The sequence below is a fragment of the Poecilia mexicana genome, unplaced genomic scaffold, assembly GCF_051168715.1.
Source record: "Poecilia mexicana isolate PSO_F unplaced genomic scaffold, ASM5116871v1 scaffold_23, whole genome shotgun sequence".
Lineage (NCBI taxonomy): Eukaryota > Metazoa > Chordata > Actinopteri > Cyprinodontiformes > Poeciliidae > Poecilia > Poecilia mexicana.
The window spans coordinates 22,318,751-22,332,156 of NW_028263392.1; the positions used below are offsets into that span (position 1 = coordinate 22,318,751).

A 13,406-nucleotide genomic window follows, 5' to 3' on the forward strand; every position below is an offset into this window, starting at 1 on the left:
GAGCACCTGCCTTTTTTGCTCCTTGCCCCAAAGTGCCCTTTTGGTCAATTTTTTTATTTTTTTTGTATTATTATTTCCTAAGCCCTCTTCTGATGCATAATAACATGTACTAAAATTATTTTTTTTGTTTTGGTTTTTTGTACAACATAATAAGCCCTCCGGTCACCTTGTTACCTTTGACCTTTTGCCCGTGACCCAGTTGCCTCTTGCGCAGTGAGATAAGGCGGCTAACTGGAGCTCAACATAGAGAACGTTCCAGATTACACATCAGTTTTTGGTGAATTAAAACGTTTTGGTGAATAAAGTGGAGCAGACCTGCTGCTTGTCAGATGACGGAAAACGTTGAAGTCTCGTTTCTGCTTCAGCGGTTTAAGCAGAGAGGTAATGAGATACAACAGACACTGACAGGCCTCTGTCTGCCTTTCTCTGAAGAACTACTGAGGGGAGGAGACAGCCAGGTGAGGAGAAACTGTTCTTATCTATCATTCAGTGTTTTTATCATACAGACATTAGGCTGTTGTTGTTGTGCTATTAGCTAGCTGCTAGCTAACGACTTTGCTAGCAAAGCTAGATAACAAAAAGCTTCTTCCCTGTATTGTTAATGATATCAGTCATTCTTCAGTATTGATTATGCAATAGGGGAACATCGCCCGTCCAGAACCGATCATCTCCATAATGGATATATGTCTAATTTCCTTTGCTGAATAATGTACATGGCATTTATTCTGGCGTTAGGTAAATGTAGCTTGAAGGAGAATAGCACTTAAATAAAAGTCCAACAAGGATATTCATTTAGAATTAAAAATAACTCACCTGAACTACCATGATAGATATAATGTATGTAATAAAAGTCATTAATGAAGGAAAAACTCAACCAGACTTTAAGTTTAGGGTCTGGTTCTCAGAGTATGTAGTTACATTTTTTTTCCCAATTCAATGAAAAAAAAAAACTAACCTCAGTTAAGTAAAATACAACTGTAATCAAAACTTTTGGAATAGTAATGATTTATTTTTAAAACAAGTTTTGTTTAAAAAACTTTAAATAACTAATTTTTGTCTTGTGAACTTAAAAAGTTATTTGCCAAACATAAACTTTTATTTGCACACATCAGAAATCTTTTGTTGTGATTTTAGGCCCCGCCCCTGATGTCATGTGAGAATCACAAACAAAAACTTAGAATAGCAAGAAAAGATTTATGACAAGAGCAAATAAGTTTGTTTTGCAAAAACAAATCACTTCATGAGACAAAAATGTGTGATTTTAATTTTTTAAAAAGTTTTTTTAAGCTAAACTCAGCAGGCTTTTCTCATGGTGACATGCATTAACAATTAAACTTTTGCTTGTGTTTTTTTTCTGCAGCTCCAGTTAAAGTTTGATGCAGCTCTGCTTTCCTGAATGGACCATCTTCATCTCCACTGCAGCAAACAGGCAGCTCTGTTTTATAGATTAGTCCACTAAAAGGTTGCATTGGGCCTTGTTTATATTTTAATAGTGTAATTCTGTAAAAATATGTCTGGTGGTCCAGCTCTGATTTACATATCTTGCTAAATTGCAGGTTTGAATATTGCAAAACTTTTCTATAACAAAATAGACCTGCAGAAAGAAATTACTAATAAAATATCTTACATATGCATAGTTGTATGATCTATATAGAGATTTTCCTTAGCTTTGATTGTATATTTCACAATTTTGTAATTTATCATTAATTAAACTCAAAGCTGTGTGGCTTTGTTAATATACTGTCCTGGAAGGCGGTAAGATGGGCCCCTTTTTTGAGCACCTGCCCCTGTAGTGGCCTCTGCACGGCCCTGTTCCCTGCAGCTCTTCCTGAAATCCTCTTCTGTGTTTTTCTGGACCTAGTTCTGGTTCTGGTCCAGTGGTCCAATTCAAGGTATTCCCAGAATCCAGCAGGACAGATCCGCTGGACATCAGAACCAGAACCAGGGCAATTTAGAATGGGTCCAGAAGTATTCACACTCTGCTAGAGTTCAGGAGGTCCCAGAACCACCGGTTTTGAAATGCTGACCATTTTCTCACCAACCAGAACCAGAACCACAACCAGAACGTTTTCCTAACTGCTCAGTTCTTCTCAGGTTCTCCAGGTCTGTAGCAGTTCTGTTTGGGTCCACCAGGCGGCGCTTTTCACAAAGAACCAGGTTTTATGTGAACCCGAAGCTGAAATAATTTTTATAGGAAATAATTTTCAGAGATCTGATCTTGAGACGGACTCGACTGTTTTCGAGAGTATTTTTTATTTTGAAGGCTGATCGACAGTGACAGTATTAAAGAGAAAATTAAGCAAATACTTTAGTATTTTATATTAGTTATTTTCGTCCTGGTAACTTCTTGTCAATACTTCAGTCCACGAGGTGGCGGTAGCGCTCCTTTATGGTTGGTTCGTCAACCTCATAAAACACGAGAAGAAGAAGGACGCGGAACTTGATGCTGAAGGTAAAAGAGGGAAAACGGCGATGATCCATAACGACTTACTGATATCAGAAAATAACCTGATTTTCAACAGTTTTAACATGTTTACTCCAAAATGTGGCTTCCGGTTCCGGACGATTCTTCTTTTCTTTTAATAAATCTGATTATTTGAAATGTGATCCCAACAGACGGAATGAACTGCTGGAAAATATCAGGAGTTTTATTTCCTGTTTGGTCCTGATTTAAAGGTTATTTTGGACCAGGAGCCTCAAAGCTCGTCTTAAAACCCATCTATTTTATTTGGCTTTCAACTCCAGCGGGATCTAGTTTTAAATTATATGTTTTTGTTTTTAAACTAAGTTTTTATGTTTTTTATTATGTTGTGTTTTGATGTACAGCACTTTGTATCAGCTGTGGTTGTTTTAAAGTGCTTTATAAATAAAGTTGGTGTGGTAAACCCTTTCAGCTGTGTTTCGGTCCGAGTCCAGCCTCAAGTCTCTGCAGACCGAACCGAGTCTCCTTCCCCTGGTCCCCCAACTCTGCTTGGCTCTGAAAACCCCAGTTACCACATGAACATTTAATAACTATCCTAAATATAGAACAGTTGTTTTTCAATCATTTAACACTTAATTTGGCATACAAATCTGCTATAAGCTGATTTATACTATTCTAAAAATTGTTCAAATGTATTAAAATGTAAATAATAGAATAACTAAATGTTGGTTTTCTCAGTGGCGACGAGCAGCTGCTCCTCCAATACGGCTCTAAGATGTTGGAAAATTATTCCTCATTAAGCCTTTAATCTCAGTCCCACATGTTCAGATTTAAGGAATAATTGAGGAGGATGTTAACATTGACCATGGCTGGCTGGTCGTCCGACGAACTCATCAGAGTCCAGATCCAGGGATACATGGTGGTGGCAGCATCATGCTGTGTGAGGACAGATGGAGATAAATCCAGGAATAAAACCTGTTAGGCTGCAGAAGACTTGAGATTGGATTAGACTGGACGTTCTGAGCATGCTCATAACGTCCCCAGGGGGGACGTTATGAGCATGCTCTCCATGGCAACTGTGTCTCCATGGCAACTGTCCTGGAGGTGGATATGATCTCTGGTTTCCATGTCTCCTCCAGGCGAGACATGCTGTCTGTCATGAGGACAGGCTGCCGGCGGACCTGGAGGAGTCTCAGGAGACACTCGTCCTCGTCTCAAGGTGACGACCCCGATGACCTTGGAAACATGAAGCTTCCTCTGCAGGGTTAGGGTTCCGATCTGAAAAGACAGAATGGCTCTGAAATGGATCAGAAAACCAGATCCTGGAATTACAAATTGAAATGAGCTGAAAGTTTTGGAGGAAGAGCTGGGACTGGAAAGACTGGTTTATACTGGAAACGTCGGAGATCAGAGCAGAGCTGCAGCTGCTGGCTGAGCGAACCAGAACCTCTACTGGTTCTGGATGTATGTTGGAGTTGTTCAGACCAATGTGCGGCTGGATGAAGTGTTGGGTGGCAGTGGTAGTGCAGGTCCTGTCAGGACGGCGCCCCCTGTCTGTTAATGTTTGCAGGGCTTTGCTGCTCATTAACGGAGCACTTCCTGCTCTCCGGTTCTTCAGCTGTCAGGCTCCAGGAATTGCTGCAGATTATAATCCGTATCTGAATATGCATCAGATCCAGAATGTAAGCCGTCTCAGTCCAGGAGAACTCAGGCTGTTAATCAGACAGAACCATCCCAAAATAAGAACCACGACTGGCCTGGCTCACGGTAAGATGGGTTTATGACCTGCAGCACTCGGACTTTACTCCTGCAGTACCTGGGATCAGATTCAGGGAGTAAATGTGTTACATGAACGAAGCCTGAAAACTAGAGCTAGATCAGGGTAACTAGAACCGCTCCTGTGTACATCTAGAAAATAATCGGGTCGTCTGTCTCTGACTAAAGTTCTCAGGACCCGTCTGTGTCTGCAGAGTATTGGATTCTTCAGGGTTTATGAACAGAAATAGCTGAGTATCGTCAGCATGCTGTCTGATGATTTTACCAACTGAAAGCAGCCAGAGCTCTGTGGAACACCATCAGTAACTCTGGAGTGTGAAGATTTGTGGAGCCTGTGGACCCCCGGCCCGGCGGACCAGAACCAAAGAGGCTGCAGCGTTAACCATAATGATCATCTGATCATTATGACCCATAATGATCCGTTCAGCATCTTTCTGACCGCAGTGTGTCTTCATCAGGATACCAGCAGGCCAACGTCGTGGTCCTGCCGCGCCGCATGGCTGACGACTTCGAGGACTTCTGTCACAGTAACCCCGCCCCCCTTCCTCTGCTGTACCGCAGCCAATCAGGAGAGACTTCCTGTGAGCCTCTGGCTAAACATGCTGACATCAGGTTGGTGAGAATCAAAGATCCTCTGCTGCCACTTTGCATCCAACAGAGGTTCTAGAACAGGGCTGGGCAGTCCTGGTCCTGGAGGTCCGGTGTCTCCCTGGATCCAACAGCTGAATGTCCTCCTCAGTGCAGTCAGGTTCTCCAGAGTCCTGATAACGACCTCATTGTTTGACTCGGGTGTGTCGAAGTAGAGACACACCTAAAGGTTGCAGGAGACCCTCCAGGCCTGGAGCTGCCCGCCCCTGTCCTAGAATCTCCTGGGAGGTTCTGGGCCACAGTGGCACCACCAGAACCCGGTTCCCTCATGATGTCCTGTCTTCAGGACGGACATCTCCGAGTTCTGCGTCTATGAGGATGGTCGCCTGGTGAAGACCGTCTCCAGCCTGCAGAGCTACAGCGATCCGGCCAGGTGGGTCAGAACCGGGCTAGCCCATCTAGGGAGTCCTGCTGCTAACTGCTGGTTCTGTCTGTCTAGAACTGGGTCTCAGCTGGCGGACATGGTGACCTTCTACCTGGGCTGCAGTTTTGGCTTCGAGGGCCGGCTGGAGGAGGCCGGGGTTCCGGTCCGGAACGTGGAACAGGGCCGGAATGTCAGCATGTTCCGGGTAGGACCAGGACTATTCCGGACAGCAGCGGTTCTGTTCAGTTCTGAACTCGACCAGAACCTGACCGGAACACTGCTGAGGGTTCTGCAGGTACCGTAGGGTGTCCTTCCTTTGCTGACCCCTACTGGCGGTGTCTTGCAGACCGCGGTGCACTGCATTCCCAAAGGGGAGTTCCGCTGCCCCCTGGTGGTCACCATGCGCCCGGTGCCGGCCGGGCTGCTGGACGCAGCCGTGGAGGTGACCCATCAGAACCCACGGGCTCATGGCGCTCCGGTTCACGTCGGAGACCCAGGTGCTAAGCGGTGCGGACCGGCCGGGACCCAGAACCGCCTGCTGAGGCTCATCAGTGATGCTTTCTCTGCAGCTCTGCTGGGCATTCTGGATCTGACCCGACCGGACTACGGTGACCCGGTGGAGCTCCGACCCGGTGACGTTCCCGTCTTCTGGGCCTGTGGAGTGACGTCTATAGAAGCCATCCTCAGCAGCAGTGAGGGACCGGAACCGACCAGCAGTTATATTTACTCACATGGCCATAACTGCTGTCTGTTTGGACCTTTCAGAACCGCCTCTGGCATTCAGCCACTCCCCAGGCTGCATGTTCCTGACCGACATCCCAGACGCTCCGTCAGCCGACACCGACCCACAGCTGACCCCGCTCTGCTTCCTGGTTACCCACAATCCCTTGCTGTACAGCCTGGTCTCCAAGGCCACGGCTGGGAAGATCCGGCAGCTGGAGCGCATCATTGGGGACGACCCGGGTAAAGGTCCAGTTCTGATGAGAGGAACCAGAACACAAGACCTTCTGACACCATCTCAGAAGGTTCTGGTCGGGTTCTAAAGGTTCCAGTTCTGGTTCTGTGGTTCTGCAGGTCAGCGTGGAATCGCCGCTCTGTTTGTCCAGGATGAACTCCTCCGCTGCTGCCTGGCGCTGTCCCACTCCTCCTCTGTTGCCATAGTAACCGGTTTCCCCACACACCACCAGCACAGGTAAGCTGCACACCTAGTTCTTCCCGAACAGAACCCAGAACAGAACCGGTCCGATGTGTCCTGACTTCTTAGAAAACTTCTAAGAGCTTCTTAGATTATTATTCAGACTCCTATTATTACAACGCAGAAAAGGAACATTTAGTTTTTATTATTACTCAGAAACTGTGGAGATTTACAAATGTAGAGCTCACCTAGCAACCCTGAAACAGGAATATCTAGTTTATTAACTTTAGATCAACATTAGATTTTTTTCTGCTCTTTCTGTTGGTTTGTTTGTATTTAATTTTAACTCCTGTAAAACTCTTTGTAATGTCCTGTAGAAATAATTTCTGGGTGTACTTACTTCCTATCTGACCTCGGGTGTCTTCCTGTTTCCTGACTAGTCCTCCGGATGAGACAGACGGTCCGCCCGGAGCTATTGCCATGGCAACCATGTTGCTGTCTCTAGGGAAACGGGTGACGCTGCTGACGGACCACAGGGCGGCAGACATGAACCGAGCTCTGGTGGACGAAGCGGTGAGGACAGGTGAGGCTTTGGGCTTAGCGCTCATTGGTTGGTGGGATTTTAAGAGACAGATGCTGATTGGACGTTTCCTCCATTAGGAGTCCTCAAAGCTGCCATCCCATTGGTCATCTTCGAGGATCGCAGTCCTGACTCTGCAATGCACTTCCTGTGTCACCATGGAGACCCCACCAAGCCCAGGTCAGATGACCTGAACACCGTTGGTCCTCACTCAGGTCACTCTAAGTAGAGCAGGTCCAGGAGCTCCAGCCCACACCGTGACCCTCCACCACCGTGCTTCTCAGTACGATGTTGTTGGGTCCGCAGGCCTCTCCCAAACCTCCTGGTCAAAGAATGATTGGTGACCAAGACCAGCAGTGGGACTCACTAGCTAAGATGCTAGCTGTGCTAACCCTAGGGCACTACTCCACATTAGTTCCCCTAAGTACCTAAATAGTACTTAGAAGAAGCTAATGCTAACGCTCCATACCAGGCTAGTGTTTAGCTGAAGCTAATGCTAATGTGTGTCAAGGTCACAGCATGTTTTACAACTTAGTATAGTCATTGTGGTTATGCCACCTCTGACCAGGTTCGACCACCTGGTGGCGATAGAGCGCAGCGGCCGGGCTCAGGACGGCAACTATTACAACATGAGAGGAGAAAACATCAAACACCTGGTGGATCCGATAGACGACCTGTTCCTCGCCGCTCAGAACATTCCCGGAGTCATGACCACAGGTGAGTCCAGCTCAGGAAGCCTGACGCCATGGATCCGGCCCAGTTCCTCAGAGTGACCGGTCAGGTGACCCGTGTTCCCACAGGGATCGGAGACGGAGGCAACGAGTTGGGGATGGGCAAGGTGAAGGAGAAGGTGAAGCAGCTGATGCCCAAAGGAGACTTGGTGGCCTGCGACGTGGCTGCCGACTGCGCCGTGACTGCAGGTAGCATCCAACCGTTCATCCAACCGCTCATTTCATCCATCGATTGTGCAACATTCTGACGGTTCTGGTTCTGACCCGCTGCAGGTGTCTCTAACTGGGCCGGCTACGCCATGGCCTGTGGGCTCTACCTGCTCCACACCTGTCCTGCTCACCAGCGCTACCTGAGGAGAGGACTGGGACTGCAGCTTGTGACCTCTGACCTGCAACTGCAGGACTGGAGGAGGAACCTGCCGTCGGTCCAGAAGGTACCGTGAGGTTCTGATGGTACCAGAACCATAAAGCAACGTCCTGACAGTCGCTCTGCATCCACCAGGAGGAGCTTTTCCTGGGAACACTGGTGCGTTTTGGAATACGAAGTGGGAAAACTGGGAACCTGGCCATGGAGGTGGACGGCTTGACCTTTCACCCTACACACTCCCAGATGATCAGCCGGCTCCTGGAGATCACACTAGGTTCCCCGGGTCAGAACCGACCCGTCAGCCATGATTAGGTCCTTGCCAGAGCGGCAGCCGATTGCTATGGTTACCGCTCTGAGAGGCGACGTCGGATCAGGATCGGTTATTATCAAACCTTTATGATTTCTCTGTAATAAAGATGTAAATCATGACTAAATCAGTTCACCAGAACTGGGTCCAGAACTCTCCTGGCAGAGTTCTGGACCCGGTTCTGGGTCTGTTTAAATTCAAGAATTTTCACTTTTCAGGAAAATAAATGAAGTTTTTCATCTGAAACCATCAGGCCTCATGTCTAAAGCAGCGTATGCACAAAAAATGTGTGATGCCAAAACCTGATGATTTTATTATTTAAATGATGAAATTGAACATTTATCCTCAGACAATAACCTGGAAAATAAAGAAAATAAACTAAAGGACGTAAATAATAACTTCCTCAGTTTGTCTCATCGTCTGAAAGCATCTGAGGCTCATTTCATTCTGACTGGAGAGAAAACAGGCTGATCAGCAGATGGATCCACCAGGTTTGGTTCTGATGGAGGATTGATCACAGATCAGATCCATCTGATGGTCCATCAGCGTTTAGATTCATCCTGGAGCTCTGAGCAGAACTTGGACAGAAATCATTTCTATTCTGTAAATGTAACTTCTGCTCATGATTCCTCTACTTAGAACAGGGGTCTCATTCTTGTGGCCCCACCGTGATATTAAAGCAGGGGCACAACTACACATTATTCAGGTGGATGTAAAAACATAAATTCCTTGGAGCATCTCTGAATCGCACAGAAGATTCTCGAGCTTTGAACTCTTGTCTTTCCTCTTCCTCTTGAATCTCATCAGAGGCAAACATTTTATGTACGGGGCAATACTTTTGAGGTCCCGGAATCTCAGTTTGTGAACGTTTTAGAATCAAACCGAGACAACCAGCATGTTCCCCAGACTCTAAGCTTTCCGGCAATATATGGTTTCCCTAGGGTATTGTAGCATATCTGTGTAACCAGTATACTATATTTCTAGATAATTAAAAATAGATCATGACCAACAAAGTCAATGGGCTAGTTCTTAGAAGTCTAGATACGGCTCAGGAAGGAGTAGACAGACTAGAAGTTGCAGATGCGAGTGCCTTGTATTCACAGTGATTATTTACATTACAATAAGAAAGGAAAAAAACATTTAAATGGCCATATTAAAATAAAAGGAAATACACAAAGAAAGCAAATTAAATTAACAAAATAAAAAAAACAAATCAGTTCCAGTAACAAGCCACACCATTCAGTTCATAAAACCCCCCTGAACTGAGGCAGTTCAACAGGATCAGGTGAGTTTAGAGCGCCTGTTACAGTTCATATGCTGACAAAAGTCAGATCAGAGTGGGAACGATTTTGTTCATGGGCTGCAGGAAGCCTCCCACCAGCCTGGGGGGGAAACCAAATCTCAACACCACAGGTGAAATCCTTTAGGCTCTTAGACCTGATTCTTCAGCTCGCCATCGAACCTGGCCTGTACAATAAAGCAGGACCAGTCTCAAATATATACAGGTGCTGGTCATAAAATTAGAATATTGTGATAAAGTTCATTATTTTCCATAATGTCATGATAAAAATTAAATTGTCATATATTTTAGATTCATTGCACACCAACTGAAATATTTCAGGTCTTTTATTGTTTTAATTTTGATGATTTTGGCAAACAGCTCATGAAAACCCAAAATCCCTGTCTCAAAAAATTAGAATATTATGAAAAGGTTCTCTGAACGAGCAATAAAAATAATCATCTGAATCAACAAAGTAACTCTAAACACCTGAAAAAGATTCCTGAGGCCTTTAAAAACTCCCAGCCTGGTTCGTTACTCAAAACCGCAATCATGGGTCAGACTGCTGACCTGACTGCTGTCCAGAAGGCCATCACTGACATCCTCAAGCAAGAGGGTGAGAAACGGAAAGAAATTTCTGAACGAATCGGCTGTTTGCAGAGTGTTATATCAAGGCACCTCAGTGGGAAGTCAGTAGGAAGGAAAAAGTGTGGCAGAAAACGCTGCACAACGAGAAGAGGTGACCGGACCCTGAGGCCCTTCTCCACAATCTTCCTCAGGGTCCGGTCACCTCTTCTCGTTGTGTAGCGTTTTCTGCCACACTTTTTCCTTCCTACTGACTTCCCACTGAGGTGCCTTGATATAACACTCTGCAAACAGCCGATTCGTTCAGAAATTTCTTTCCGTTTCTCACCCTCTTGCTTGAGGATGTCAGTGATGGCCTTCTGGACAGCAGTCAGGTCAGCAGTCTGACCCATGATTGCGGTTTTGAGTAACGAACCAGGCTGGGAGTTTTTAAAAGCCTCAGGAATCTTTTTCAGGTGTTTAGAGTTACTTTGTTGATTCAGATGATTATTTTTATTGCTCGTTCAGAGAACCTTTTCATAATATTCTAATTTTTTGAGACAGGGATTTTGGGTTTTCATGAGCTGTTTGCCAAAATCATCAAAATTAAAACAATAAAAGACCTGAAATATTTCAGTTGGTGTGCAATGAATCTAAAATATATGACAATTTAATTTTTATCATGACATTATGGAAAATAACGACCTTTATCACAATATTCTAATTTTATGACCAGCACCTGTATATAATCAAACATTCCAGTGTGCACACAAAAAATATGATCGGCACTCATTGCACTATGAATAATCCTAATCAATGCATTTCCAAGTACAAATTTTCTAGATAAATCTTATTCATAAAAAGTCAATAAATATGCTCCATACAAACAACAAACAATGCAAAAATCATCAAGATAAGCAAATACTTTTAATATTTAAGCAGGGGCGTATCTAGAAAAATATTTATGGGGTGGCAAGAGGGGGGCAGGGATTTTTTCAGGGGTGGCAGCATATGCCAATAGATATATATATATATATATATATATATATATATATATATATATATATATATATATATATATATATCCTCACGTTTAGCTTACACAGACCTAACATTGGACTTAATTTACTTGATTTCTATTTATATTGGTCAATCATTTTATTTTAAATATGCTGTAGGAGCCGTAGTTTGATGATTAGTTCAGTTTTTGTCGCTTGTTTTTAGGAATTGCAGCGGCTGCAGACAGTGCGCCACAATAAAGGTACAATCAAGCTGATACACAGGTGAAGAACCAAACACCACTTCTATTCTGCCTTTTCTCGCTGCGTGTCGGCTTTACCCGTTGCCATGGCAATCGACAGACAACAGCTCAACGGGCAGATAGAGCAGAGATTACCGATCAACGCCAAAAAACAAACATTTCTCAGACAAAAAAATTGCAAAGACACTAAAACAGAACATCCAGTCTGACATTATGCTGTCAGGCTTAATGTTTATATTGTGATTATTAATAAGTTTTCGCCTGAACACCGCGGTGGTTGATTAGCTGATTTAAACAGCTGCTCTACTGATGACTTGGTGGCGGGTTGTTTAGTGCTAACGGAACCAAAACACACCGAACTGCGCAGCACATGCTAAGGCTATCAATGTCCATAGCAGGCTAACAACAGTTAGGCTAGCATAACTGACCCACTGCTCACTTGTTCAATGTTTTCTTTAAGTTAAAACTTTTTCCTCACCTGTGTGAAGCCCTTGTTATCTAATTCATAGGGTTGAATTAACCACTAAATATTGCGTCCATTTTTCAGATTCTTTGCGGGCCTGTGGTATTTTCCTGACCACCCATAATGTTGACTCAATGGACAGCAATGGCGCACGATAAGTCACGTAATGTCCAGTCCAGTAATTTATATTCATATCAATGGTGCTGCCTCACACACTGCCTTTCTCCTACTCAGCAGTAGGTGTCAGGTTACATTGTGTTGCATTAAAAGTTGTCGGAAAAAAGAGATTCATGCGCTTAATCTCCGATTTTCCATAAATATTTATTGAATTCATAGTCGCTAGCTGGGGTGGCAACAGGGGTGGCAAGGCTCTCATTTGGGGTGGCAGCTGCCACCCCATGCCACCCCAGTAGATCCGCCCCTGGTAACAGCTCCACAAAGCTGGAAGCAGGGCGTGGCTCACCTGGCTGCTGTTTGTATCCAAGGAGAAGCAGAGAAGGGGAACTGATTCCTCCTGGAGGGGGGGGGTGGAAAGGCCACCCAAACCGGGGCTGCTCCCCGGCCCCAGCTGCTCCCCGGCCCCAGTCCCTGATGGGACGGCGGCGGCGCTCAAACGTCGTCCACTCATCCTCCATGCTGTCTGTGTGGATAAATTCTGTTTTTGAACTGTATGTGTGTGTAGCATGTGTTCTGTGTACTGAAAGAAACCCATCAATAAACCGAGGGGGTTTCCTGAGTTGGAAACAATACGTAAAAATAAAAAAGGAAAAAAGTTAGAAAAATAATTTCCCAAAAGGGTAAACAATTGTAAAACAAAATCTTTAGAAAGGATTGATTTCTTCTGCTTTTCTGTTTTTTGTATTTTTTATACTTAAAAACAAAATGTTTTTATCAAAACCAGAAAAAAGAAAAGAAGCGCCCTTTGCAACGTTTCGACCCTTGAAACGGGCGCAGTAAATAAAAAAGCTGTGAGGGAGAAGCTGCTGCTCGGCCAACGAATTCGTTTAAAATGGTTTCCGTTTTTATTTTTTCATTATTTAATTAAAGTTATTAATATTTTGTAACGAATTCATTTAAATGTTATTTTTGTATGTATTTTGCTTTGTTGTTTTATTTAGTTAAACTTATTGATATTTTAAACATTTATTTAAGTTTTATTCTACTAGATTTTTAACTATACATATTTTTATTTTTATGACGGGGTAAGAGATGGGTAAAAAATTCTTCCATGGCGCTCGTAGACAAAACTTAATTTGTAGAATTGAGAAAAATATTAAGTCTAGGTCAGAGGTCAAAGTAGTTAGATTTAGAATAAAAGGTGAAAGGTCAAGATGGTTAGGTTTAGAATAAAATAAATATTAAGGTATAGAGGTTTTGTGAACCTGCTATTGTCATTGTTCGATGAAACGTACTAATGGTGTGTCCAGGTCTTTGTGTTTTTTATGTTGGGTCACACGAATCGATAGTGGGTTTTATTTCGCCTACATATTTTTTACCACAATATTTGCA

General features: G+C 44.1%; 1 protein-coding gene across 4 annotated transcripts; it reads left to right on the forward strand.

Annotated features, from left to right (window-relative positions):
- Positions 1 to 2,376: 2,376 nt before the first annotated feature.
- On the forward strand, positions 2,377 to 8,576 carry dglucy (D-glutamate cyclase). 4 transcript variants are annotated; one of them, XM_088003288.1, is made up of 14 exons: positions 2,377 to 2,452; positions 3,562 to 3,641; positions 4,657 to 4,810; positions 5,133 to 5,415; positions 5,557 to 5,707; positions 5,780 to 5,902; positions 5,976 to 6,173; positions 6,285 to 6,402; positions 6,786 to 6,928; positions 7,006 to 7,105; positions 7,494 to 7,642; positions 7,726 to 7,845; positions 7,930 to 8,090; positions 8,159 to 8,576. In XM_088003288.1, the coding sequence occupies exons 2-14, from the start codon at positions 3,569 to 3,571 to the stop codon at positions 8,333 to 8,335; spliced, it is 1,950 nt and encodes a 649-aa protein (XP_087859414.1). In that variant the 5' UTR covers positions 2,377 to 2,452; positions 3,562 to 3,568; the 3' UTR covers positions 8,336 to 8,576. The 4 variants fall into 4 exon arrangements, with proteins under 4 accessions (XP_087859414.1, XP_087859413.1, XP_014831366.2 ...); XM_014975881.2 differs by lacking the exons at positions 2,377 to 2,452; positions 3,562 to 3,641 and adding an exon at positions 4,026 to 4,189 and having other exon boundaries at positions 5,133 to 5,219; positions 5,286 to 5,415; XM_088003287.1 differs by lacking the exon at positions 2,377 to 2,452 and having other exon boundaries at positions 3,518 to 3,641.
- The last annotated feature ends 4,830 nt before the right edge of the window (positions 8,577 to 13,406 follow it).

What these genes read in the sequence shown, in the direction of transcription:
- dglucy (XM_014975880.2), top strand. Translation starts at nt 3,910, where the DNA reads ATGTGCGGCTGGATGAAGTGTTGGGTGGCAGTGGTAGTGCAGGTCCTG. An exon ending in GCTAAACATGCTGACATCAG is followed by an intron (nt 4,811 to 5,132) that starts GTTGGTGAGAAT and finishes TCCTGTCTTCAG; the next exon opens with GACGGACATCTCCGAGTTCT. An exon ending in GGACGAAGCGGTGAGGACAG is followed by an intron (nt 6,929 to 7,005) that starts GTGAGGCTTTGG and finishes TTCCTCCATTAG; the next exon opens with GAGTCCTCAAAGCTGCCATC.